The 27,874-nt window shown below is 36.8% G+C and overlaps 1 protein-coding gene across 9 annotated transcripts in view; it reads left to right on the plus strand.

Annotated features, from left to right (window-relative positions):
• The window catches only part of Rev1 (REV1 DNA directed polymerase), a 76,390-nt gene that overhangs the window by 38,774 nt on the left and 9,742 nt on the right, over nt 1–27,874 (plus strand). For 3 of the 9 annotated variants that reach the window (XM_027386803.2, XM_027386801.2, XM_027386805.2), the window contains 7 exons: nt 576–1,282; nt 3,787–3,894; nt 5,653–5,769; nt 10,119–10,227; nt 14,998–15,126; nt 18,002–18,156; nt 22,520–22,639. In XM_027386803.2, the coding sequence (XP_027242604.1) occupies nt 576–1,282; nt 3,787–3,894; nt 5,653–5,769; nt 10,119–10,227; nt 14,998–15,126; nt 18,002–18,156; nt 22,520–22,639 (1,445 nt within the window). Of the gene's footprint in view, nt 1–575; nt 1,283–3,786; nt 3,895–5,652; nt 5,770–8,121; nt 8,297–10,118; nt 10,228–14,334; nt 14,354–14,408; nt 14,535–14,997; nt 15,127–18,001; nt 18,157–22,519; nt 22,640–27,874 lie in introns of those variants that run through there. The other 6 variants (XM_027386802.2, XM_027386807.2, XM_027386806.2 and 3 more) reach the window with 6 other exon arrangements.

The raw sequence follows: 27,874 nt of genomic DNA on the forward strand, positions 1-27,874 counted from the left end.
AGTGTGTGCTTAAATACAGTCATGTCAGTTCTCATCTTGACTGAAAGGCTAACTAGAATCAGGGTGCTGATCCCATGTAGTGGTGTTGGGTTTCATGTGTTAGAGAATTACTTACATGAAAACCAAATGTAAAACCAGAAGAAGGAACTCAGGGAAAACTTTTTTTCATTTTATGAAAAATAGATGTTATTCACAGTAAATGACAGTTACTGTGCTTTGGAATTTAGAGGTAATAGGTTCTAGTTAGTTTTTGTGGGAAAAGTTGCAGAAAACCAATGGACATAGGGCCTGTGCATGCCTGTTATTTCAGTATTTGATAAACTTAAGTAAAAGGCTGTGTAAGTAGTCGGTAACTCAGACCCTATTTTCACAAAAAAGTAAGTAACAAAAAAAGGAGAAGAAAGAAAAAGTTCTTGTTTCTTTAGTTTGGCTAAGAATTATTGTTTGTTCAAGTAAGAATATAGTGTTTATGGTTTAATTTTTCAGTATTTAAGAGGGAAACAGTAAATCACAAAGAAAATTTGTATTTAAGCTTTCAAGTTAGATACATTAACTTAATTCTTCTTATACTTTAGAAATCACATAATTAAGAAGATTGAGACAGAAAATGAAGTGAAAGCAAATGGACTGAGCAGTTGGAATGAAGAAGATACAAATGATTTTAGTTTTGTGGATCTGGAACAGACATTTCCAGGAAGGAAACAAAATGGAATATTGCATCCCAGAGACACCTCTGTCATTTTTAATGGACACTCTCATAGCTCTAATGGTGCCTTAAAGACACAGGATAGCTTGGTGCCTGTGGGCAATAGTGTTGCTAGCAGGCTTTCTTTAGATTCTGCCCAGGAGGAGAAGGCAGAGAAGAGCAACACTGACTTCAGAGACTGCACAGTACAGCAGTTGCAGCAGAGCACCAGAAATACAGATGCTTTGCGGAATCCACACAGAACTAATTCTCTCTCATCGTCTTTGCACAGTAACATTAAAATCAATGGTGCTCACCACTCCACTGTTCAGGGGCCTTCAAGCACAAAAAGCACTTCTGTTGTGACTCTTAGTAAGCACTTCTGTTGTGACTCTTCAGTGCCATCCAAACCATCAGACTACAATTTTATCTCAGATTTCTATTCTCATTCAAGACTCCATCACATCTCAACATGGAAGTGTGAATTGACTGAGTTTGTCAATACCCTACAAAGACAAAGTAGTGGTATCTTTCCAGGAAGGGAAAAGTTAAAAAAACTGAAAACAGGCAGGTCTTCCCTTGTTGTAACTGACACAGGTAGATACTAAAATTGTTTTCTTCAAAACAGTTATATTTGATGATTTTGTTTCATTGGTATTCTAATCATTATAAACTTCTTAGTATAAAAAGCCTCCAGGAATGCCAGGTTATGTAAGTTAACAGTAAGTATAACACTAAACTTTGTTATTTTATGTTAGATTTAACTGTGGCTAACTGAAAATATTAGGCCATTTCAATGCTGTCAGAACTGGGATTTCAAGTATTCCTTCCTCATGTAGACTTTATACATTGTTGAAGTTTTGAACTGTATAAATATAACATTTTATATTCCGTGCCTAATCTGTGAGAATGAAGTTGTTTGGTAAGGGTAATTGTGAATTTCTTGAAGCTTACTTCATAATTCACTTTTAAAAAATTAAACACTGACCTAATTATTGTACTTAGAGTGGTAAACTTAGTGAGATTATTTTCACATCTGTGTAGATTGTTGATAATTTGTGTGTGGCTTAATGTTTGTCATCCAAATCCAACAGGAAGCTGTTTTGTGACAGTCATTACTTAAACTAGAGTCTAGTTTAGACCTAGTTTGAAGTTTCAGTTGTTTTTGACAAAGGGTTTGACGTTTTTTTTCTTTTGTGGGCGTGGCACAAAGTTCCAAGATTATGTGATAATCTTTATAACTGTGGAAAGGGAGGCATAAAGAGAAAGACGATAATGGTGTTTTAGATCCATGTGAGTTTTTTGTTGCTGCTATATTGGTTTTATATATATTTCAACATGTTTTTAGTCAAAATGATTTTTCAGTATTTCTGAAATATTTCAGAGTAATGCCATAGTTCTTATGTCTTGGTCTTTACAACCTTAAGGTTACTTAATTTTGAAAGCTTTAAAATACTTTTATGAATTAGGTCTATTGATGGGAATAAATTCATAATCTTCTATGTTGTAAGAAAGCATTTGGTAGGTATTTGGTTTATACATTCTGTATCCCTTGAATATTTAATACTATTTTGGGTTGTTTACATTTTGTTTCATGTTTTTATACAGTAGAATTGCGATTGTTGTTTGCCTAACATGTGCAAGGCTCTGAGTTTGATACCTAGCACTGCCAAAGAAAGAAAGATTATGATTGTTAAAATGTACTTGATAAATCTTTCTGAAGGTAGCATAGAGAACGGCAAGGAAGTGCAAGGGTTTGAGTTAGATAGCTTAGCTTGAATCCAAATCCTTACTCTGCCACTTTGTGCCGTGGGAACATGCATTTGCCTTTCTTGCCTGTTTCTTCTCTGCAAGAGGAGTGATAGGAATCAGTGATGTCCAGCTTATGGGTTATCCACTTGAAGATAACATGAAGATTCAGTGCCTTGCACATAGTGAGACAAAGTAAATGTCTTACAGTTAATATGTGAAGTAGCACAATTACTAGGGAGTAAGTTTAAAAAAAAAAAACTATCATAAAGCCGACAATCAAGAATATTCTCTGAGATCAGAACTTCTTGCAAGCCGTAGTTCTTAAATTTAGGTACTATACTATTACATTTAGAGCACCAGGAGGAGTAATAGTATTAATGTTATTATAAAGTAATATTTTCCAAGCTGGGTGGGTAGTGGTGGCACACGCCTTTATTCCCAGCACTTGGGAGGCAGAGGCAGGTGGATCTCAAAGAGTTTGAGGCCAGCCCAGTCTACAGAGCTAGTTCCAGAACAGCTAAGGGCTGTTACACAGAGAAACCTGTCTTGGAAGGAAGGAAGGAAGGAAGGAAGGAAGGAAGGAAGGAAGGAAGGAAGGAAGGACGGACAATGTTCTAATAGTTGGGTTTAATAGCCCTTACTTTTAAAAACATCTTAGGTTATTCAAAGCTATTAGTTGTTCTCATGAGATAATATTTTTCATCTACGTAAATGAAATAAACTTGCTGCAGAACTAGTAACAACTAATGGTGTAAGAAAAATTCCATTTGTATGTAGATTTTTTTTTGTGGACAACTTTCTGAAGCATGTCTATTTATAACAGCAGCGTGATAGTTTAAGAGCTTGGAAATCAGACTTACTGGAGTTAAATCCCAACTTGGGCACACATTGGTTGTGTGAGAATTTAGATTAACCCCTGTAAACCTCTCATGTCTACACACCTAACAGCAGCATTGGGTAGTAGTAGCCACTGTAATTGTTACTTCATTAAATATTGTTTTTAAAATGTGGGGAATGAAGCTTATCAAAGGTTACCTAGCTCCATGTAACTACGTAGCTGTAGATATCAGAATTGTTAAAATAATCATAGATTTATCTAATAAGATCAAAATTTTAAGATAAGACTGCTAGAAAGTAGAATGATACCATGGTATTGTTAGACGATTTAAAATTAGAAAACAAAAGGAACTGAAATCTGTTTATTGAGGTGTGGTACAGAGGTGCTCCATAATCTATTCTGTATTATGTTAAGATGTCATTCTTCTGAAATATGATTTCTAAAATTAACTAGACCTGTTTTTAATGAGAAGAATTAGTTTGGGGTTTGAATGTTCTGTTTTTCCTTCTAGGCAATATGTCAGTAATGAGCTCATCCAGACATCAGAGCTGTGTAATGCATGTTGATATGGATTGCTTCTTTGTGTCAGTGGGTATACGAGATAGACCAGATCTCAAAGGTCTGTATTCTTGTTTGTTCTAAGGAAGTTGATACATTGTTATGGGAATATATATGTGTATGATAACAAAGTGTTTTCTTGAAAAGTATTTTGATTTTTCCTTGGTCAGGTCAGTTTCTTCAAATTGTCAGAGGTATAGGGAAATTAGAAAACCTCTGTTTGATGTAAGTTGAAATCTGCAGAGAAGAATATCTTAAACTAAGAGCTCTTTTATCTTGCATAGATGGGGCCAGGTTCTGGATATTTTCCTTTTTTTTTTTTTAATTGTTACCTGGATTTTTTGTGATATTCTATGTCTGTAGACTTCTGTTATTTCTCCTGTTCAGTAACTCTCCTCCTCTGACATAGGTAAACATCCTAACTTTTGGGTTGTGGTAATTTTGTATTACTGAGTCATCTGGGCAGTCTGTCTGTTCTAGTAAAATTTCAGGTTTTTGTTTGTTTGTTTGTTTTTCTCATGATGCTTACTACTATTAGAAATATTTATTCAGGGTTTTTCAGTAGTTCTTTCTGGAGAAGATAACTACATTAGCATTTTCTTTTGAAAGCAGTTTTCTCTTATGTAAAGAAATAGTAGTTAGGTCATTGAAAATTCTAAAAAATCCTATATTTCCAACAGGGCTTTATTTTTGTCCTGGGTAGTTGTTACTCCAGTTCTGAAAGATGTTCTTAGGATGTGAAATAATTGATTTTAGCCTGTGCATAAGTTACTGTCTAGTATTTTGTGGGTTTGTTTAGCTTGTGTGGAGGGGCAGGGAAGATTCTGTGCATATGTGTTTTCTTTGTTCTGAGCCTCCTGCCTTTTAAAGCCTGTGCTTCACAAATCAATTTCTGTTTATGTTACCATTTTACAACATTATAGCTGTCTTGTAACATAGTACACACACAAAAGGAAATGATAAAGTAATGTTCTTAACCAAAGCAAAAACTGGGGGACTGAAAACTCATACTTGGTTATATGTTTGTTTTTTTTTTTTAAAGATTTTTTATGTATACAGTGTTCTGTCTGCATGTATGCCTGCAGGCCAGAAGAGGGCACCAGATCTCACTACAGATTGTTGTAAGCCACCATGTGGTTGCTGGGAATTGAAATCAGGACCTCTGAAGAGCAGCCAGTGCTCTTAACTGTTGGGCTATCTCTCCAGCCCCTGGTTATATTTTAAATCAGGTTTTGATTACTATGCATGAATCTCTAATTTATTTCTCATGCTATAAAATTAAAAAGATAAGTATAGATGTTGAACCTATATATGCCAGAACTATCTGAAGTCTATAGTTTGTCTTTCATTGTCTACATTCTGAGCCTGGGATCTGAGTTGCCTGTTTTTCATTGTAAGAAATCAAAAGCCATGGAAAACTGACTATGTTGTTTTACATTGAGTCAGTTTATCAGAAAAAATATCCCTAGGGCCATGCTTGGTGGCACACACCTTTAATCTCAGCACTACAGAGGCAGATGGATCTTTGTGAGTTCATGGACAGCCTGGTCTATGTAGAGGATTCCAGAATTACTTAGAGAGACCTTGTCTTTAAAAAAAAAAAAAAAAAAAAAAGTCACTGAAATTGTCCATTTTGGGGGTTAACTAAAAACCTTAGGTGATGCTAGATGATGTTGAGTATATTAGCATCTTTAAGATTTAATGCCTAAGTGATTAAAGGAAAAAATGTTATGTAATTAGAATCCCATGAAAAAAATTCCATTACATGTTTTTAACATCCTTTTGAACTTAGAGAAACAATTTAATCTTTTTCTCACAGGAAAACCAGTGGCTGTTACAAGTAACAGAGGCACGGGAAGGGCGCCTTTACGTCCAGGTGCTAACCCCCAGCTGGAGTGGCAGTATTACCAGAATAAAATCCTGAAAGGAAAAGCAGGTACAAATGAGTTCTTTGAAGCCATAATGCTCCTATGGATGACTTCAAGATACTACTATTGGTATTGGTGTTTTAGAACTGAAAGCAGAATTAGAATAATTAGCTCTTTTCAAGTTTGAAGGTTTCAAGGATGCTAGTGACAACTTGAAGCAAACCAAAAGCTGAATCTTAACAGATGACAGGTTATCGTCATGCTTTCTAAAACTGGATGGTGATGTTGTCCTGGAACTCAGTGAGGTTTTAAAATGGCAATTAATCTACTTTTTATAAATTTAGATTGGGAATGAAAGTCATGACCGTTTTGTAGAAACATTGATCTGGACTTGAGTTATTAGCCGTTTGGCTATGTTACAGTGCTAGGCATGGTGGTTTCTAATACTAGCATTTGGGAGAGGACAGCAGGGGTTATGCTTTCAAGGGAAGCCTAGAGAACAGGGAAACCCTGATTCAAGAAAGCAGACAAACCTCTATTGGAATCATAATCTAAATGCCAGAATTATTTTTCATTTTAAGTGAACTTGTTTCTTAGAAGAAACATTTTTATAACTATCTTGGAAAATTACTCTATTCACAATAAGATCTTCATTTTTTATTTTATTGCCCCTATCTTAAAGTTCCAAAGAGTATTTATTTACTTAGAAAATCTTTCACATTGATTTTTTTTTTTTTTGGAATATCTTGTGAAAACAAAATTTAAAAAATCATTCTTTTAGAAAAATATTAATAGGAAGAAAGACCTATAGCTCATTAGAAAAGATCTATTTTGGTTTTATCCCAGTCACTTGAGTTCCCTTCTTTTGTCAGATATAAAACATTGGACATATTTTGGAAAAGACCCTAATGAAGCAAGAGTAGAGTCTGGACCTCTGAATTTCTTTTCTAGAATTAGTCTTTTTGTTGGTTGTGATCATTTGCTTACATAGTAGACATTGAAAAGGGTAATTATAGACCCATTTATTTTTTATATGTTTCCATTTCTCAAGTTTTCTATGGCTTTTATTAGTTGTTAAATGTTTTCAGAGATTTTTGAGGTTCTTGTGTGTTGTGTCAATCGATCATGGGGTAACTTACTGAACTTGTTGAGACTTCGCTTTGTGGTCTGTGGTTATTAGATTCTTAAGTGTAGTTTTGTACAAGGTTGTTCTTTCTGTATTTTCTATGTGGTATTATTAAAAAGGTAAAACTGATCTAGAAAGCAAGAAATACATAGCTGAAGAAAATCACAGTACTTGTCACATGTGAATACTTATCAAACAACTATCAAAGTAAGATAAAGATACAGATGTATATGTTTGGTGGCATCTCTAAGTTCCTTTGTGCTCAAGATTCTCATGGATAGTATCTAAGCCTGCTGCTTATTTGAGCAGTCTGCATCTAGATTCTGACCTTGGCAGGCACTTGTTCTTTGAAAGTAGCAGGGAGCTTGTCTTCTTTTGTCTTGCTTTCCATCACTGTCTGGCCATACATGATTTTGCAGCAGAATATTTTCTTTGGTTACTTACTTACTATCTTCATCTTTGTAGCCACTGGATTTTCATATTTTACAATTCATATCTCCTTCACTTCTGTGAGTGGTGCACCAGAAGCCAAATAATTGAGGAAATGTTTAAGTTCTACTTGCCATTGAAAATTGACAAAACAGATTTTCCTCTCCTTAGAAAAGGTTACTATAATACCTTGATATTCTTGTTTTAACTTGATGACATTCATGTTTGTATCTTAAGCACTTTGACTCATTTGGAGCTTATAAAAATATTTGCTATACATAAAAGGATGGTCTTTTATTAAGTTTATATCCAAGCCTTGTGCCCAGCCAGAACCTGTTTTCCAAAGCTTTTGTTCTGCTTGCCCTGATCTCTTTCTCTGGACCATTATTAGACATAGCACTAAAAATAAAAGTACTAAGGATCAGTTTAGAGAGTAGACTCTTTGACTTTTACACACTAGCTTTGTAAAAATCAGCTCTAATATATTGACTTGTGTGGTTAGGTTAGGCAGATATTATGACCAAAAAAAAAAAGCATCTTTAGTCTTTTGGAAATTGATTTCTTGTTCCTTATATTCAGAAACTAGGCTAGTGTAACCAAGGTATTTCATCCATCTGTGACTTCCTTTGTAAGCTGTTTTCTGAATCATCTCATTGATGATTTCATTCAGAACCATTTAACCTCTGCACTTCATGGTTTTGGGGCCTTTTACCCCTTCCTGGATTCCCAGGATGCAGATGTTTTCTATCCCTTCAACAACTTCAGTTTTCATTCTAAAGAGCAACAGTTTAAAAAATCGTATTAGTCATAGATTTATTCTCAGCGATTTCTTTTTCACAGACTTGTGTCCTGGCCTCTGATTTCTCCAACCGTTCCTCCACATTCTCCATGTGCCCGTCTAGTTTGTCAAGTTTTGATCAGCAGTTCTCTACTTTGCCCTCCAGTGAGGACAGTGTGTCCCTGCATTTCCCCGAATCTCACATGAAGCAACTCACTCCGCTGGTGGAGAGACCCACGTACTCTGCTGCATTGTGGAACAGGTCAGCCAGCCCAGTGAAGAGGAACACCATGGTGCTGCCTCTCAGGCCAGGGCATTGGGGGCGCATGGACCACACTCTATTCTCACTTCAAACATAAACTTTCTGTAATTTCCAAATGAGACTCCTAGGTTAAGTAATCCTCCCAATATAAAGGTCACGTAACTTCCTTTAAAAGCACAGTTCATGGTTATAACTTTGAAAGAAAGCAGATTGTGGCTGTGGTTGTTTGTTTAGTGGCACTCTCTGTTGGTCTGTTATTGACAATCCTTAAATTCTTACAGATTAGATAATGGACTGTTGCAGAAACACTGATTAATCTATTCACTTTCTGTCTTGAGTTTGTAAGCGTGTGGCATATATGATTTACATTTTACCAGAAATCATAGCTCACATTGCATATTCTTGTTTTTATTTTTAGATGCAAGTAGCATTTAATTCCCACCAAGATACCAATTCTGAGTTTGGCTTGTATTCATGGTGTTCATGTATAGGTGCTAGATTCTGGAAATACTTGTATGGGTTGCGTATTAGGTAAAAATGTTCATTGCTGTTAGTCAGATAAGGAAGAGTTATTGTAGACTATAAAGCCAGATACTGTGTTGTGTTTTCCTGGTGGTGAAATAGCTTGGCTGATTTTCATGGAACATTGAGTCTCTTAAATGGAAAAGAGGTACTGAGTTTGTTAGCTTTGTCCTATTATGGTATATAGGTTGTTTGGAAATAACTAATGTGCTAGGTTTGGGTCTGTCTTTACAAACCATATTGTTCATAGACTTGAGACATGGCTGAGATTGTATTTTCAGAATATGGGGTTCTTTTCTCTCTCTCTTTTTTTTAAATAAAAAGTTCGATAAAAGCAAACTTTGTTTTTAACCTGGTAGTATTATCCAGAGATATATGATCAAAACTTAAATCTACTTCTTAATTATTAGTAAATGTCAGTATGGTTTAGGTGTCATGTAGCCAGTATCCTCTCTAGGCCTTTACTTTTATATGCTTGGGTGAATTTGTAAATTTGGTTTGGATATTAGAAATGTTAGTGAGCTGCTGTTAATGTTGAGGCTAGAATTATGTTCTGTAAAGCAGTTATTATTGATTGTAATTGAGATCAAGTTTTAAAATGAAGGTACAATTGTTAAATGAAAAGTAGAAAATAATGCTGTGAGGCTGTTTTTATCTGATGTTTTTAAAAGAAAAACCTTTAATTTTAAGATGAATATTTTTATAGTATATGAGGATATATTTATATAATATACATATTTATGTGTGTGCATGTATGTATATCTATCTATCTATATATATAGATGAAATTATCAGGTTACACTGGCTTAATTTCTGAATATGAGGAACAAGAAACCAAGGTTTCTAAAAAGCATTATTATTATTATCAAATGGCTAGCAGAAATTTGATTTCTCTTTAACATATTAGTTTTAAGTTCTGTAGAGAGTACTTTAAGAAATAACAAAAAATGTTCCAGCAATCTTGTATTTTCTGTTAACTTTTTCCCATTACAGTGAGGTATGAAATTCTCCTAAAGCAGGGGAGGGAATTCATCTCCCTGATCACTTTCATTCTTATTCACCCTGAACGACTGTGTGTTATAGGATAACAGGATATTTTACATTTATTACAACAGGATAATTTAAATTTATTATGACGTTTCTATCTGACTGTTGATGAAGAATATAATGAAAGAAAATAATTTTAATAGTTTTGTACTAAATACAGAAATAATGACAATTGAAATAGGTGTTTGGAAGTTAAACATTTGCATCTGAAAATAATAAATTTTTAACATAATAATTAAATTTTATTTTAAAGCAGATATACCCGATTCATCAGTATGGGAGAATCAACATTCTACACAGACAAATGGAATTGATTCTGTTTTGTCAAAAGCTGAAATTGCTTCTTGTAGTTATGAAGCCAGGTATGTAGAAGCTAAGTGAGTTCTAATTCTTAATGAATAGCTAATTATTATTATATACTTCTAGAAAGATTAAGTCTTGCAAGTCAAGCCTTTGATTTCAGCATATTGCTTTTCATAATATACATTTAATATTTTTAGCTTGAGTTCCATCATTTACACTACCATGATAATAATTTAAAATAATGTAATAGTTTCTCATGATAGGTTCTGCAGTTAAAACAAAAGGAAATTAGGCATTGTCATATTTATTGTCTTCAGGCATAAAATTGAGAGTTTTTTAAAATGGTGTTGGAAGGCCTTATTTATTCAGTCTTTCTTACAAATAAGAAAAATTTCTTTCATTATAAAACTGATAATTGCTGGAAAGATGGCTCAGCAGTTAAGAGCAGTTGTTCTCACAGAAGACTAAGGTTCAATTCCTAGTACCCACATGGTGGTTCACAACTGTCCATATCTCCAGTTTCAGGCAATGCCATTCATCTGGCCCTTGTAAACACTAGGCATACACACACAGAGACATGTGTTAAAGAAAACACATGCACATAAATTAAGTTTAAACTTGATAGCCTTTTAAATCATGAAAAGTTATTTCCTTTTATCAGACCTATTCTCACTTCAAATTAGTAAAAATGAACAAATTTGTTACCACTAACTTTTGTGTAGGCAGTTGTCTTACAGTAAGCTGAAACCATAATTATAACCTGCCCTTTTAATATGAAAGGAATATATTCGTGTTCCTTATGTCAGAAAATTATGTAAGGACCAGTTAAAGAGGCCACACAAGCATGATGACCTAAATTCAGTCTCTAGAAATTCGTATATAAAGAAGAAAGAGTTGACTCCACAGAATTGTTCTCTGACATCCACAGCCATACCGAGGCTTGTGTACCTACATATACACATCATTTTATAAATGAAAAATTAAGAATAATTATAACAGTCATATAAGTAGGAGTAATATTTGTTAGAGAAATCTTTTTTTTTCTTCACTAATTGAATTCAGACACTTTCACCTTTATAATATAGTGAGCACTCACGTATCATTGTTACATGTTAAAGAATTGAATAGTTATGGGAAAAGGTGTTAAATTAGATATTTCAGTATTTCCAAGTTTGGGGTTATTTAAGGAGGTCTGATCTGAACATAAAATATTTGAGCTAAACGTGGTATAATCAGAGTAGTTTTATTAAAATTTAAACATGTATAAATATAAAGCACTCTTCTTATCCATTTTTAAGTTTACTTATATGTGAATATGACAATTAGTTTTACTCTGATGACAATTGGTAATATGGCCAAAAATTTGAAACTTACTAAAAATAATAAAATGAAAAAGAAATGCTTTGGGGTTGTTGGAAATTGTACTTAGCATCGGCAATTCAGAGCTTAATGTATAGAATATATCAAATGGTAACCTGGCTATTAATAGCTAGACAGTTGTGAAGCTGCCCAGGAGTGCTAGTTGGTAAAGTGAGAACTTGGGCCTTGCCTCACTTCCTTTTTAGGGTCTTGGTCAGCACCAGCTACCTCAAAGATGAATGCTGGGTGGAAGTCCCAAGGTTTTGTACCGAGTAGGTGTGTTCTCAGTTCTGGCAGCTCTGAACTTACTTGCCATGTGTTAGGTGGTATATTTGTATTGACCCACAGGTGGTGACTACCATGCCGAAGAGCAAAATAGGGGTTACAGTAGATGAGCACCAAGTTGTTTGTGGCAAGACACCTAAGTGCTAGTTAAATAGCAAGTGTTTATTTCAGATTTGACTAAAAAGATGACAGTGAGTTTGAAAACCAAAGGCACGTAAACACACATCTGTACAACCACTTTTACTGTCATTTTCTATTTTCTAGAATGATTTTCCCAAAGCAGGTCTTCAGAACAATTTCTTCTTACCCCTTTTTTTCTAACCAAATTTAGTAATTTTATCAGAGAACTGTTTGAGATTGGAGTGATAGATTATGGAGATGATCAATCTAGTTCTGTGTATTGATGAGCTTGATATAGACTAATAGTGAAGTAACAAAGAATAAAGCGTGACTAGATGGTGCCCATGCCTGACAGTGGACTGTGTGTATGGTGCCTATTGTATGCACTAAGGAAAAAGTGTTATACATGATGAGAAGGTGTATATGTTGAAGAAAAGGAGGTTTTTATTCTTAACTTAAGCGACAGACCTGGTGCAGGATGGTCATTCTAACACTTGGGAATCAAAGGCAGGAATAGGAGTTCAGTGTCATTTTCTGCTACTTTCAAGGCTGTGCATTCTGTATATCCAAGAATGTCCATTCTCTACATTCAAAGCTGTACCTCAAATACACCCCCTCAAAAGTAAGAAATAGAATTTTTTAACTTCTGTTTTCCAAATGCGTTTATATGAACCTTTAACTGTTACTTAATGATTATGGATTTATATAGTATATTGATCATCAATAGTGATTAGATGCTTTTTTCTTTTTATGTTTTTAATTCAACCCTAAAGAGTTTTGTCTTAGCCAAGCATATTGCAGTAAGAATGTGTGCTGTATACTTTAAAATGGGACATTAATTCTATTTTCTACTACATATTTAAAAGTATAGCTTTGGTAACTTATTCTTCATGGATTTTAGTTAAGAGGAACACATGAATCATTCTGTTAGATTCATTTTGAGGTTGGTTTGCTTTATGATAGGTTATCATTATATAGTTCAGCTGGTCTGAAAAGCTTTTGTATCCCAGTTTGCCCTCAAACTCAAAATCCTCCTGCTTCTGCTACCACTTAAGTGCTGCAGTTCCACTATGTATCATGATGCCTGGCAGACTTCTTTTGTGATTGTCCTTACTGGTTTGTTTTCTGTGTAACAAATCCTGAATCTCCTGAACATATATCTACTTATGGAAAGTGTATGTTTCCCTTAGTTATGGGAAACTTCCTGCATTTGTTTCTTTAGTTTAGAACTTCTTTATGGTGGCCAGAGTGGTCTCAGACTTTCCTCTATGCTGGGAGATGTAGCTCAGTTAGAAGAATGCTTGCCCAGCATGCACAAGGCCCTGGGTTAGATCCTTAAACACAGCAAAAACTGGGTGTGGTGGCAGCACCTTCACTTCAGCAGTACTTGAAAGACGGAAGCAGGTGGATCAGAAGTTCCATCCGAAGCTAACCATAGAATGTTTCCTTTTGAGAAAGTTGCTTGAGTATCTAAGTAGAAGTAGCATATTGTTCTAAGTTATATTTTTGAAATTTTTTTAAATATATAAATTTTAAAAAGGAAATGAAAAAATATTTGTAGGATCATTGTAACATGTGCCTTTAAAAGACTGGGTTATTGCCTTTAATTTGAATGTTGAACTTACATATTTTATAGCTTTATTGTCAAAATTTTACCCTTTTTCAAAGCTAAGCTTTAGAAAAAAACATTTTTAATTTTTCTATATACTTATCTAAACTATTGTATTTATACTTCTCCGTGTATGGATAAGCATATTGATTTAGTAAGGCCTGCTGACTAATGAAGGTCAATCTGAGTAGATGGAGAGACGTGTTCAGAGATCTTGGGGTCTGTCTGTTTGTGGGACACACACCAGCACCTTACAGAACACTTGATGATGTAACTGCACGTAGCTGTTCCAGCCACCTTTACTGTCAATCACTGCTTCCTTTCCTATCATTGTTTGCTTCCATATGCTGGCCATTTGACACTTGATACTAAAATAGTTTATTTTGTTTTTTTACATGAAAAAAAGTATGTATTCAGATTTGTCTCTGAATAACTTGAGAGGTTTCTTAATTCTTTGTAGTTCTCAGTGGTGATCTGAATGTTAAGAGAGTCTCAGAGGCCTCTGAGTAGCAATAGAAGACTGTTAATTCACTTGATCTTAAACAGGAGGCCAAAAAATAATTGTATTTGTTTGTTAAGCCATCACACCCCCAACTAAGTCCATACTTGGTGAATATTACTGGATGAATGAATGGATTAACCATGATCATTCTGTACAATATTGTATAATCTGGTGAAACATTGCTTTATTTTGCTTGTGTTTTTACTGTGATATTTTTTCTTGATTCTTTACAGAGTGATAAAATGGAATTTTACTAATTATGTATAATTCCATAATTGTAGTTTTATGCTGAATGCTCCAAATATCAAAGGTAATGTGGGGCATTGAGACACAGAATAGATTTAAAATTTACCATTTTCAATTAGGTCCCTCAAAGTTCTGGAACCCTGGCTCCTGCCCAGAGTGATGTCCTACCATACAATGCTGTTGGCATCTCAACCACTGCGGAGCTACTTGAGGAGCATTGGAATTGGTCAATTGGGAATTGGGTGGTAATAGGATGAGTACATTTTGTCTGTTTGTCACATAGCACTGTTTTGTGTAGTTCTTTTGTTCATATTCTTTGTCTTTGGGGGATGAGTCCTGGCTAAACTGTGCCATGTATTAGGAGAAGAAAACCATTTTGACAGCACATTCCTGCTCTGTGGTGGTTGTGATATCACCAGCATATGGCATGCTGGCATCTCTGCAAAGGGGCCAGAGGTCAAGTTTTAGAAGTGTTTAGCTACAGACAAAAGAGATGTCATTTACTCTAGTGAGACAATTGTATTATTTTCTGTTGGGGGGAATGACAAACTTGTAAATATCCTAATGCCTATTGCTGACCCCTAACGAGAGGGGGAGTTACATGGAAATTGTGTATTAGTGGCATGGGGAGATCAAACATACTTTCTATTTGGTTGTCAGCTTTAGACTTACTGATGTAATCTCCACTGTATTTTCTCTTCTTTTTAGACAATTTGGCATTAAGAACGGAATGTTTTTTGGGCATGCTAAACAGCTATGTCCGAATCTACAAGCTGTTCCATATGATTTTCATGCATACAAGGAAGTTGCCCAAGCAATGTATGAAACATTGGCAAGGTATTGTGTACGATATTCTCAGGTTCATTTCTTTTACTCTACTTCTTTGATTTACTATTAAAGAGTCCATGGGTGCCGTGGTGGCACACGCCTTTAATCCCAGCACTCAGGAGACAGAGGTAGGAGGATCTCTCTGAGTTGGAGACCAGCCTGGTCTACAAGAGCTAGTTTCAGGATAGCCTTCAAAGCCACAAAGAAACCCTGTCTTGAAAAAACAAAACAAAAAGAGTCCAGGTTGTTTTTTTGTTTTTTGTTTTGTTTGTTTGTTTTAAGCATTTTGAGAGTCATTGGATTTTTGTCTCCTGTGATCCTTTTTCTCAGCCTTCCAGTTTGATGACTGCCTTTCTTTATGTTGCTTCAGTAATTGGGAGTTTAGTCTCAAGGAAAAATTGCATTACCTCATTGTTCGAGTGCTACTGATTGTCATGTGAAATCTGCCAGTGTATGGACGTGTTTTTCTTTGCCATGAAACCAGAGAGAGAAAGAATTGGGGTATTTTGTTGTTGTTTTTGTTTCACTTGATTCTTCTCTTCTATTACATTTGAATTATAATTTGTTTAAAATTGGAATTCACGGAGTGAGGTGTAATAGTATGTACTGTATCCAGAATTTCAATACCAACCAGGATAGTGGAGGGAGAACCCTGTATTGTAATTGAATAAAATTAAAAGCAATGTGTCAATAACAGGCATCTATCTTTTTTCCACCTTTAATTCCAGCACTCAGGAGGCAGAGACAGGCAGATCTCTGTGAGTTCGAGGCCAGCCTGGTCTACAGAGTGAGTTCCAGGATAGACTCCAAAGCTACAGAGAAACCCTGTCTCAAAAAAAACCAAAAACCAAAAAACAAAACAAAAAAACCCAAAAAACTGTCTTCATCTTAAAATTGTTAAGCATGCCAAAAGATTAGGTTTTATAAAAGTGAGTCTGTGGTAATTGCTTTACAATAGTTGAATAATTAAATTGAGGAAAGGAGATAAATACTTTTTCAACATAGACTTTTTAAATACTAAGGCAGTATTAAAAAAGAAATAAAATTATTTAGTAGCTTATACATACTCTAAAGCCAGTCATGTAATTTCTATGTAAAGGGCTAGAAGAAGTCTTTAACTCTGTAAATTAAAAAAGTTTTTAGTGATGTAAATTACCAACTCAGGCCTGCTGTAGTGAAAATGTGATTAGTATTTGTCCAAGAGATACGTTGTCATTCTAAGACATACTATCTTTACCCCTGCTCTCGACCCCTTCATTGAAAATAGATTCTTTTCTCATACTATATATCCTCTTTACAGTTTCCCGTCTCTCTACAAGCCCGGTTCCTCCTCACCTCTACTCACCTCCAGATCCACTCCTCTTCTGTCTCTTGTTTGAAAAGTATTGGCTTCTAGGAGATAACAAACATTACAAAGTAAAATATAATAAGAAACAAAAAGCATCATATCAAAGTTGCATAAGGCAAACCAATAGTTGGAAAAAAATGCAAGGACCAGAGACCCACTGGTTCACACACTCAGGAGTTCCATAAAAGTACTAAACTGGGCAGCAGTGGTGGTGCACGCTTTTAATCCCAGCACTCAGGAGGCAGAGGCAGGAGGATCTCTGTGAGTTCAGGCCAGCCTGGTCTCTCCCGAGTGAGTTCCAGGACAGCCAAGGCTGTTGCACAAAGAAACCCTATCTTGAACCCCCCTAAAACAAACAAACAAACAAACCTAAACTGGAAGCTGTAGAGTGAGTGAGTGAGTGTGTGTGTGTGAGCGTGTGCTTATGTATGTGCATGCATGCAGAGGCCCTGGTACAATCTCTATAGGCCTGCCTTTTTGTTTGTTAAGCTTTATCCTGAATACTGTTAACCAGTACCAGGTAGCTGCCTCATTTCTGCTGGTTTCACCAAGAGAAACAATGTTCAGTTTCTGCCCTTGTGGAAGCTGTCTTAATAGTGGAGAAAAGAAACATACAGGGAAAGATTTCAGTTACCTATCACCAGTCACAGCGTAATACAAATGCAGCAGTTTTGGTGTTACTGTGTTACAAATGTGTTAAATGCTGTTCAGAAGCTAAGGGCATTGATAGCATCCAAAGGAGGGCGGAGCATAGTTTGACAGAGGTGCTGCTGTGTTCCCAGTTCCACATCCTGGAGCAGATGACTTGCTTGTGACTGTGGACTAAAGAATTGAGGGAGAGCTGGGGGCCTGTTACACTTTAATGTGTGAGCACTTTTTAGTGGCATCTTTCTGTTCACAGAAAAACAAAGTCATTCATTTTATTTAAAACAACAGTGGCAACAAAGCATTGTTCTTAAATTTTTAGCCCAAGTAGCATTTCTTTATTGAATGAGTAGATTTTGTACCTTCCAAAAGGTGTGTACTAGCAAGTGGATTAAGACAGGACATGATTGTAAGGACTCTTCAGCTGTCTATCTCTGGTCTGAGACTGTTCCATGGTTCCTTTGTCCTATTGCATTCTCAGGGATTTAATAGATTTAGATATTTAATGGTTGTATTTTGCTTTTAGATGAACAGCAGTTGTTGAACTGATGTGTGCACACTTCTGTTCATAAAAGTTTCTGATAAGCCATATTTAAATTTTCTTAGAGATTTTGATTGTTGTGATCCATTTACCACTTTGTAGTTATTTGTGTGTGAGAGAGCATCTTTAGTACAGTCATTTCGACTATAATAGTTTTGGTATGGAATTAAAACAGTAATTAACTTTGTAGTCAAAAATGTGATAACTAAATAGTGGTACTTTGGATGGGTTATTTAAGAGAAGTTTGTTTTTCAGTGTTTAAAAATGCCTTGTCTGTTTTGTAATATTTAATGTCTCCCAGAGCAGGCCTTAGGGTATTATGATTCATTGCCTTTGCTTTGTATTGATAGCTATACACACAACATTGAAGCTGTCAGTTGTGATGAAGCCCTGATGGACATCACTGACATCCTTGCAGAGACTAAACTTACTCCTGATGAATTTGCAAGTGCCCTCCGAATGGAAATCCAAGACAAGACTAAATGTACTGCCTCTGTTGGAATTGGTTGGTATCTCTTTTTTTTTTTTTTTTTTAAATAATTTATTTAACTTTATTTTATATGCGTTGGTGTAAAGGTGTCAGATCTGGAGTTACAGATAGTTGTGAGCTGTTATGTGGTTGCTGGGAATTGAACCCAGGTCCTCTGGAAGAGCAGCCAGTGCTCTTAACCTTTTGGCCATCTCTCCAGTCCTGGTTGGTATCTCTCTTGTCATGTCCTTGTTTTTACTCAGAGTTTGGAATCCTTTAATATCCCTTAATTTAAAGGAGTTTTAATAACTTATTACATGTTGCAGAATTGTTTTTTCCCTTTTAGCATTGCTTACAGATGTGCAATCAGATAAACATGTTGGAAATGCAAGTAATGGTTAGCAAATATTTTTGCAGAGAGGGAGGTAGAATAATTCTTGTTCTCAAAAACGAGAAAGATTAAATCTCAGTTATTGTTTGCCTCAAATTTGAACAGATACTGTACCTTAAATAGGTTTATGGCATGGAACTGAAGTTCATCTTTAGTCTTCCCTTTGTTTTCCTAATATCACAATGTTCTCTGCAATTCCAGGCTCTTCCTCCTCTTCTCTCCATTCTGTTTTTTGTTTATTCAACTGTTGCCACCACCTGTCCTTATGTTGACTTTATGCTGTACCAGTCAGAATTGAAATGCATGTAGACTTTCTGTGTCACCTTTTCCTGCCTATCTCAGCCTGCTCGAGAGCTTCACACACTGTCCTGCAGGCTTGGAAGGTAGTAATAAAGCTTTCTAAGTATGCTGTTCTTGGTTCCACCTGTTCCAACATTCTCATTCATAAAAGCTTTTCCCTCAAATTCTTGTCTTTTGAATCAATAGAATTTAGATTGGTAATTCAGTGACATCATAAGCCAGGTGTGATGACACCCTGTTATCCCAGCACTTAGGACACTGAGGCAGGGGGAAATACAGACCATGAAACCCTGTCTCAAAATGGTTTGGGAGAGAAAGGACCAGTGACTTACATTTCTGGGGGACAAACATGGTACTGATGCACGGGGCAACCACTAGGATGATCATGAAGCGTAAGGAAGAAAAGCTTTGGGAAACTGGGGCAAAATTCTCATTGAAATTTCAGTGGCAAAGGCATTGCACTGAAGGGATTGTCTTACTTGCCTGGTACCTGGCACTGAGGTGATTTAAGAAAGAGAAGCTATACTAATTTCTTGGTATATTAGGTTTTTTGTTTGTTTTTTTAATTGCTGTGGTTAAAAGTAAGGCAGTTTACTGAAGAGTTTACTTTGAGCTTTCATTTCTAGATGGTTAGGGATTCATAATGGAACAGCATGGCACTAGGCACCACAAATGACAGCTGGAAGCTGAGAGCTAGGGTCCACGTCTGGAACCACAAACAGGAAGCAGAGAGAATGAACTAGACATGGAACCTAGCTTTTGAAACCTCAAAGCCTGTCCCCAGTGACATACTTCCTCCAACTGGGCAACACCTCCTGTGCCATTTTATGCTACCAACCTGAGATCAATGAAACCACCACAGCTGGTGTGTGATTTGTGATGATGATGTGGTTAGAAATGCCTATATGCACATGAGAGATTTACTTCCCTGTAAATCTGGTAGCTCAAAAGGCAATTTTCATCTCATTGCAGTGTATTTTTAAGTTAGAAATACTCTGTTTACTCCTTTGACAGTTTTCATACAATGTATCTTGATCATACCCACCACCAGCTTCCCTCCCATCTTTATGCCCTGTTTTTGTGTGCATTTTATATGATCTTCTGATTCCATGTACATGCACATGGTTGTGGGACCATCCACCCGAATGTGGACAACCTATCAGCATCTCAAACTCCTGGGAGAAAAAAATTTACTTACCCCTAACCACCAGTAGTTTCTCAGCTAGGGGGTGAGACTGTCCATTTTGGAATTTTGACCAAGTAGGTCTTTAAGAGAGTAAGTAACCACAGCTACTGTGAGTTCTTGCATTTATTGCGTCTTGTCACGTGCAAAAGAGCATTTCTCAGCATTCCTCCCTGTTGGCCAGCTCTTAATTTCGCTTTCCAAGACATTCCCAGAGCCTTGGGGTAGATGGTGATGGCACTCTAGATGGCTGAGCACTCAGCAGTCACTGATTCTTGGTACTTTTGACCAATTAAGTCTCTTCATTCACTGCTGCCCACTTTAGAAAGAAACTTCTTTGACCAAGGTTAAGAGTACCTCAAATAATTTAGGGCATAAACATAAATGTTTGTGACAAGTAGTTTGACAATATGACCATTTAGCAAAACAGCAATACTAGCTATACAGTCTCACATCCACCCTGGTCTGTGACGTACCCAGCTATGAGATTTAGTAAGATTTAGAATTCTGTCCCCATGGAGCAGCCTTCACATATAATCAGACAGCAGTGTTTAACCCCCGTAGTAGTCATTCCTAATTGCACTATAAGTACATCTTCCAGCAATATTCTTAAGATGTGAAACATCATAGGATACTGAAAGTTAAAAACAGATGACTACATTGGCATTGTTCATACAGGTACTGTCTGACCTCCTGCCTTTTCACTCACTACTGTTGGCCTATAGGTCCCTCTCAGCCTTTTTTTTCCCTACCCACCTCTGTACTTCAGTGTCAGATACAGTTTTAATTTCTTGTTTTTAATCAAACTTACTTCTAATCTGCAAGTGATAGTGTAAATATATTTTCAGTTTTAGAATGGGATTAAAACTAGCCCTCACCCTTACCACTTTTAGCATTTTGATATGACTTTGCTAAACTTGAAAATGTGGGTTATTACATGATTCTTCCATATGTTGTTAATACAGGACTTCCCTTATATCTTGGTGTTGCATTCATGGAAAAGCTTCCCTATCAATCAAACTCCAGTCCCTAGCAGCCCTTCTCTGTAGGCCCAGGCCCCCTGATGTCTTTATGGTGCCTGACCATGTCTCTGCCACAGCTTTCTCTTACTCCCTAATGTATTTTTATTATTTTGAGAAGTTCACATTATGCACCCCATGCACTTACCAGTCCTTCAAGACTTCCCCCCTTGTAATCCTCTCCCCAATAAGAAAAAAAATCCAGTTTGTGTTGCCTATATACCCACTGAAACATGGTCAAACTCCCAGTAGCCAACCCCTTAAAGAAAAGTCTTTCCTTACACAACCCCCAACACCCCCTTCCAGACACCCTCATTTGTGGAGAGCTACACTTCCAAACATTCTTATCACAACTTTTAAGAATTGTCTTTGATGGTTTCCTGTCTAGGGTGTTACTTTGAGGGTAGGGGTAGGGGTAGAAGTTGTCACTGAAGCTTTTATGACCCTCTTTCTCAGCTGTGAGGCTCCAGTCATCCATTACACTGCACAAGTAGTTTCCTTGCCCTTTACATTGAGGAGGTGCATAGATCCTGGACTTCTACATGGTATCTGGCATTTGCCACTTACTCAGCAGTACAGATGAAGGACACCATCATAGCTCTCTGGAGCAGCACATACCAAGAACATCAACATGGCCTCCAGGGTAACATGGGCCAAGTAACACCAATATAGTCCTGGTGGCAGCAGAAGCACAGACCACAGACATCCGAATAGCCTCCATTGGCATCATAGGTCTGGACATCACTATGGTCCCCAGCTTCAGCAGAACTGGGAACCCAGTGATAGTCCTCGTAGGTGGCACAGAACATGGACACCAACGTGACCCCAGTTGGCCTCCTAGGCCACCCTCATCAACATGGCTGGGACTGTGTTGATGTCCGTTTCCCATGTTACAATGGAGGGCCATGCTTCCACCACAGTTTTCATTTCTGGCCTTCACCTGCACTTTGAAGACCTTAAAAGCCCTCTCACATCAATGCTTTGATTTGTCAGCTTTGTTTCTATTATTTGCTGACCTGTATTCTTCATATAACATTGATCCTAGGGTTGAGAAATTTAACTGGTTTTTATTTTGGCTTTGGTTTTCTCTAAATCTACCACACTTTTGAGTGGGAGGTGATTTGAGATAGGATCTCTCACACTGTAGCCAATTCAGATTCATAGGCAATGAACTTCTTAAGCCTCCTGAGTATTAAGATTATTTACATGAGTCACCACACCCAGCTTAACCCCTCCTCCTGTAAGGTCACGCTGCTTTCTCTGTTCTACATCAGGAATAGACACTGAAATAATACTTGCTTTAAAATAAAGTAAAACCTTTCTTCAGCAACCATATTGGTCATATTCTGGTATCGTAAATAAAACTATCAAGTATATACCTTGTTTACATTTATCAAAATTGAATTAGTTTCATCATTTTAAGATATGTGAATGACACAATCTACATGTCTCTTTGTATGAAATTTTAAGAAATAATAATCAATTTTTCCCCTTTCAATTTCATAGGTTCTAATATTCTTCTTGCTAGAATGGCAACTAGAAAAGCAAAGCCAGATGGGCAGTACCACCTGCAACCAGATGAAGTAGATGATTTCATCAGAGGTCAGCTTGTTACTCGCCTACCGGGTAAGTAAACGTCTTTTACCAAGCATTTGGCTAGGAGAGATTATTACAGACATTTATAAGTACTTTTCGTGCCTTTGTTTTTGTTCTTGTGGGGCTATTTGTTTTCAGGCAGGGTCTTGGTATGTGATTTGAGATTGTCTCAGACTGTCTGGATCATCCCTACTCAGCACCTAAGTGCTGGAATGACACGCATGTGCTACTATGCTCATTTTTCTTTCTTCTGTCTCTTTTTAAATACAATATTAAGGGTTATGAAAAAAACAAAGTACTACATTGAACATTGATTTATTACACATTTTAGGTTTTTTCTAGTGGATTCTACTCAATGATGTGACTAAGTTGGTAGTGGACACCCTAGCATGCCAGAGACCCCAATTTCATCCCCAGCATCACATTCATAAAAGTCACCTGTTAGCACAGAGACCCATAATCCCAGGCATTCCAGGGGTGGAAGCTGGGAGACTAAAGTTCAGTATCTTGAGGCGCAGCTAGCACTTGACCACCCTGGGCAAAAGCAAACAATCAGTGGCAAGACTTCTTAAATAATAACACCAAGGATTCTGAGAAATAGTTTTAAAGGAAATATGAAATTAACTTAGTCTTTAAAAACATTTATTGTGTCTGTGTTTGCTCATGTACGTGTCATGGTGTATGGAGGTCAGAGGACAACTTTGGGGAACTAGTTCTCTCCAACTATGGGTTCTAGGGATTAAACTCAGGTCATGAGGTGTGTCAGGCAAGGGCTTTTTCACAGTGAACCATCATTTCACCAGCCCAGCTTCCATCTTTTAAACCCATAATCCAAATAGTATATTTCTAAGCTGAAAACAAAGGTTAAGAAATGTATTCGTCTGTTTTGTGAGATGAAGCTTCAGAAATGCAGATGGAGTTCAGTAGTAGAGCACTCAGCAGGTATGTGTGATGCTTTGGCTTTAATTCCTAGCACTTACGTTAAAGATTGATTTTTAATCTTTATTTTTAACTGTATTTATGAATGTGTGTCTGTGTGGGGATATGTACATGTGAGTGAGTTGCTCACAGAGGCGATAGGTCTTGGAGATACCTGCCTTGCGTGCTGGGAACCAATTCCGATCCTCTGCAAGAGCATTAAATGTGCTTAATGATTGTACTGTCTCTTTAACCCCACCTAGCACTGGTTTTAAAAGAGAAAAATTCCAGAAGAAAAAAGGACACTTGGGCCTTGTAGCATATGTTTGTAACATGAGCAACTGGGAGTTGTTGATCGGAGGATTAGGAATTCAAATCCAGCATGGGCTGCATGAGCCCCCATTTCAGCAAAACATAAAAAGAGGGAATGAGGAAGAAAAATAAAAATTTATCTCATTGATCATGGTGGCACGTGCCTTTAATCCCAGCACTTGAGAGGCAGAGGCAGGTGGATCACAGTGAGTTCAAGGCCACCCTGGTCTACAGAGTTCCAGGACAGCAAGGGACACACAGAGAAACCTAGTCTTGAAATATGTATATATATTTAACTCAATCTTTAAGGTTAGTGATAGATTTCTGAATTTATAGTCCATTTCAAAAGTAGAAAATAGATGCGCCTTATTAGGAAAAGTTAAACCTGGAAGGTTTTTTTTTGTTTTTTGTTTTTTTATCAGGGTGTAGGGATTTGTTTTGATGTTTTTATGTAGTTATAATCCATTCCGTCAGTTTTGTAAATGCTTTTGTATATATATTTTTTAGATTTAAAAATTTTTGTATTTGCAGGAAAATGTTAGAGATAGAGAACAATGATAGAGATGTGTGTGTACAAGTAGATTTAGTAGAATTTTCAGATGTATATTTTAAACCTAATGAAAATGTCTATGAACTACCTTAGAAATTTGTTATGTCAAATTTTAAATGACCCATGCCATTTTATGTAGACTAGTTTGAAAGCTTACTGTGGTCCTCATAAATAACTGTAGTACTGTTAAGTGTGTGGTCAATTTCTGATGTTCTGTTTGAGATTTAATTTCAGAAGTAATTAGCTTTATAAGATCAAATAGCAAATTACTTCATTAGCACAATTTAAACAGGTGTAATAGCACATTTTACAGTTTTAAGTTTGAGTAGGTATATTCAAAGCTGTGTATAAATTTCATGCTTATTATACTAGCTAACTTTGCTTGTTGTGCTGCAGTGACAAAACACCATAGACGTCAGTGTCTTCATAGAAATTGATGTGCTTTTTGGAGGCTGGAAAGTTGTTTGCTTTGACAGGATCTTGAATAGCCCAGACTGGCTTAGAACTTCCTGTGTAGCTATGAGTGACCTTTAATTCTGGGTTCTCCTACCTCTGCCTCCCGTGTGCTGGGATTACACTGCATACCACTATGCCTTCTTTATGGAGGCTGAAAATCTTAAGTGTGAGGAGGGTCTGCTGCTTCCAAGGCCGCCTCTCTTTGTGCCTCATGGTCTTTATTCCATGTAAAATCTGTATTGTCTTAGTCTCGTTTTATAAGGGCGTCAATTATTGGTACTCTGTCCTCATTTTACCTTAATTACTTGTGTCCAAACTCAGTCACAAATGGAAATTTTTAAATGAAGGGTTATGTTATGACTTCAGCATGTTTTGAGGAAGACAGAATTTAATATAAAATGTTATCTGCCAACTGAATTGAAGTTATAAGGTTTTTAAAATTAGAAATAATTTCTAGCTCCCTAATCTAGTACTTCAATCTAACCTTCATTTGTTTTCTAGATGGCAAGACTTTTCTTGTGTTTTGTTTTTGCAACTGGCTCTTGAGTTAAAAACTATGTAGCTCAGGTTCAGTTAGCCACTCAGTTAGATCCTAATTATTGGGATCACAAGTGTGCACTATCACACTTGATTAGGAAGACTTTATTTTCTGTCTTAAGATTTATTTATGTTTGTTTCTTAGTTATGTGCATGTATTTTTGTGTACATGTGAATGCATGTGCCCACAGGGGCCTGAGGTGTCCAACCCCCTGAGCTGGCGTTACAAGAGATTGTGCCCTACATAGTAGGTGCTGAAACCAAAGTCTAGCCCTCTGCAGAACAGTATGCCCTTGTGTCTTAATTGGTTTCTAATGCTGTGAAGAGACACCATGACCACAGTAGTTCATATAAAGGAAAATATTTAATTGGGTGGCTTACAGTTTCAGAGGTTTAGTCCATTATCATCGTGGAGGCATTCAGGCCAGCATGGTGCTGGAAATGGAGCTGAGAGTCCTACCTCTTGACTTGCAGGCAACAGGAAGTGGTCTGTCTCACTGGGTGTGGCTTGATCATATATAAGACCTGAAAGCTGGTCTCCACAGAGACACACTTTTTCCAACAAGACCACACCTACTTCCAACAAGCCACACATCCTACTATAGTATTGCCACTTCTTGTGAACTTACGGTAGCAAATTGCATTCAAACTGCCATAACTCTTAATACTGAGCCATTTCCAGCCCACATATTTGATTCCTTAACAGGCCCCTGTGAGGTTATATATCCTGACCTGTCATTAGAGGCATAGAGTGTTTTATTTCTTCATTGACATCCAAAAATATAGGGCCAACAAGATTGGCTTCCTGTTCATGTCCTTACCATTCAAAATGGACTTTGTGTTTTGGCTCCTATTAAATCCCCAAATTTTGTCTGTCAGTGATGGCTCACACCTTTAATCCCAACACATGGGAGGCAGAGACAGGTAGTTCAAGGCCAGCCTGGTCTATAGAATAAAGTGAGTGCCAGGACAGTCAGGGCTACACAGAGAAACCCTGTCTTGGAAAACCAATAATAATAATAATTCCCAAATTTTGAACTGACTTATTTTTGGTATGTACTTACTCAGTCTTCTGCATGTCATCCCTGTTCTGTTCTAAAGACGGCTTTTTACCCGTCTTTTCCCAGAGTATGTTTGAGAGCACATATAGTAGCATTCTTTGGGAAGCAGAATGTGTGTGTGTGTGAGTGAGTGAGTGCATGTGCCCAAGCATGTGGAGTATCTTAAAACTGTCAGTCTTTGTCTTTTATTTTTTAAGATAGTCTCACTGAACCTGAAAACCAATTTGGATAGGCTAGTTAGCCAATGAGCTCCTAAGACGCATCTGTTTTGTCTTCCTCCACCACCTTTTCACAGTGTAAGGTTACATGTCCATGCTTAGTTTTACTTATTATTTTTAAGTTTTATTTGTATGATAACTTGCCTACATGATAAGAGGGCATTGAGTCTCCTGGCATGTGAGTTGTGGACTTGTGAGCTGCCTTGTGGGTGCTGGAAACCAAACCCCAGTCCTCTTGCAAGATCAACAAGTACTGTTACCTGCTGAACCATTGCTTCAGCCCTGTGTCTGGCTTTTGAAAAAGGACTGGGGGCCCTGTGCATTAGAAATTCTAAACATTATAATAAAGAATCCTATTTAATTTACTGAATGCAAGAAATTTCCCAGTGATGTTTGTTGGTGAATATAACTATTTTCTATCTTGTGGCTCCTACTTTCAAGAAAACTTGCTCTCCAGTTGATAATTAGAATAAATTTATTGATAGTACCCCAGCCTCTCTTCAGCTCTGTACACTCATTGTGTACTTAGCAAATAATATGCTCTGTAGACTAGGAAACAGTTTCAGAGTAGATATAAGCAGTAAAAGGACAGCATTGATTTTTGGGGACTCCACAAGATGATTATGTGTTATGTGAACAAATATATTACTTAATTCAGTGTAGGTACATCGTGAAAGAAAAGACTGTCCTTAATAACTGGTTCAGTACTTAACCCTATTAGATCTTTACAAAGCTATTAACCCTGTGGGTGTAATCTTCAGTTATGGACCCTGCACACAAGGTCAGGGCTGGGGTTTACATCTAGTTTGTCACTTCCAACTCTGCATAATCATTAACTGTTCACAAAGATGTGCAACCTTACATTCACAGTTAACAGATAATGTTAGTTCCTCATTTGGCTTGGCCTTATTTCTTGTACTCTGAGGCCTTCAAGTGACTACTGCGTTTAACAGCACAGGCACAAGCATGTCTGTCACCATTGATGTTTCATTGAACACACCTAACATTGAGGACAAAGACTTGGTTCTTTGACATTTTTCTCCCCTGTATCAAGTGAACCACCGAGGTCTGGCAAAATAGGAAGCCTTACCCATATTTATTATGGTTCTCTTCGAGGGCAGGTGCAGATTATGCCCCAGCTGCTTGAACAGGGGCTTCTACAGCTCTTCTCTTTGTTGCAAAGCAGATTCTAAGGCAGTGCCTTCCCTTTTTA

Source organism: Cricetulus griseus (assembly GCF_003668045.3).
Source record: "Cricetulus griseus strain 17A/GY chromosome 1 unlocalized genomic scaffold, alternate assembly CriGri-PICRH-1.0 chr1_1, whole genome shotgun sequence".
In the NCBI taxonomy this organism is placed as follows: domain Eukaryota; kingdom Metazoa; phylum Chordata; class Mammalia; order Rodentia; family Cricetidae; genus Cricetulus; species Cricetulus griseus.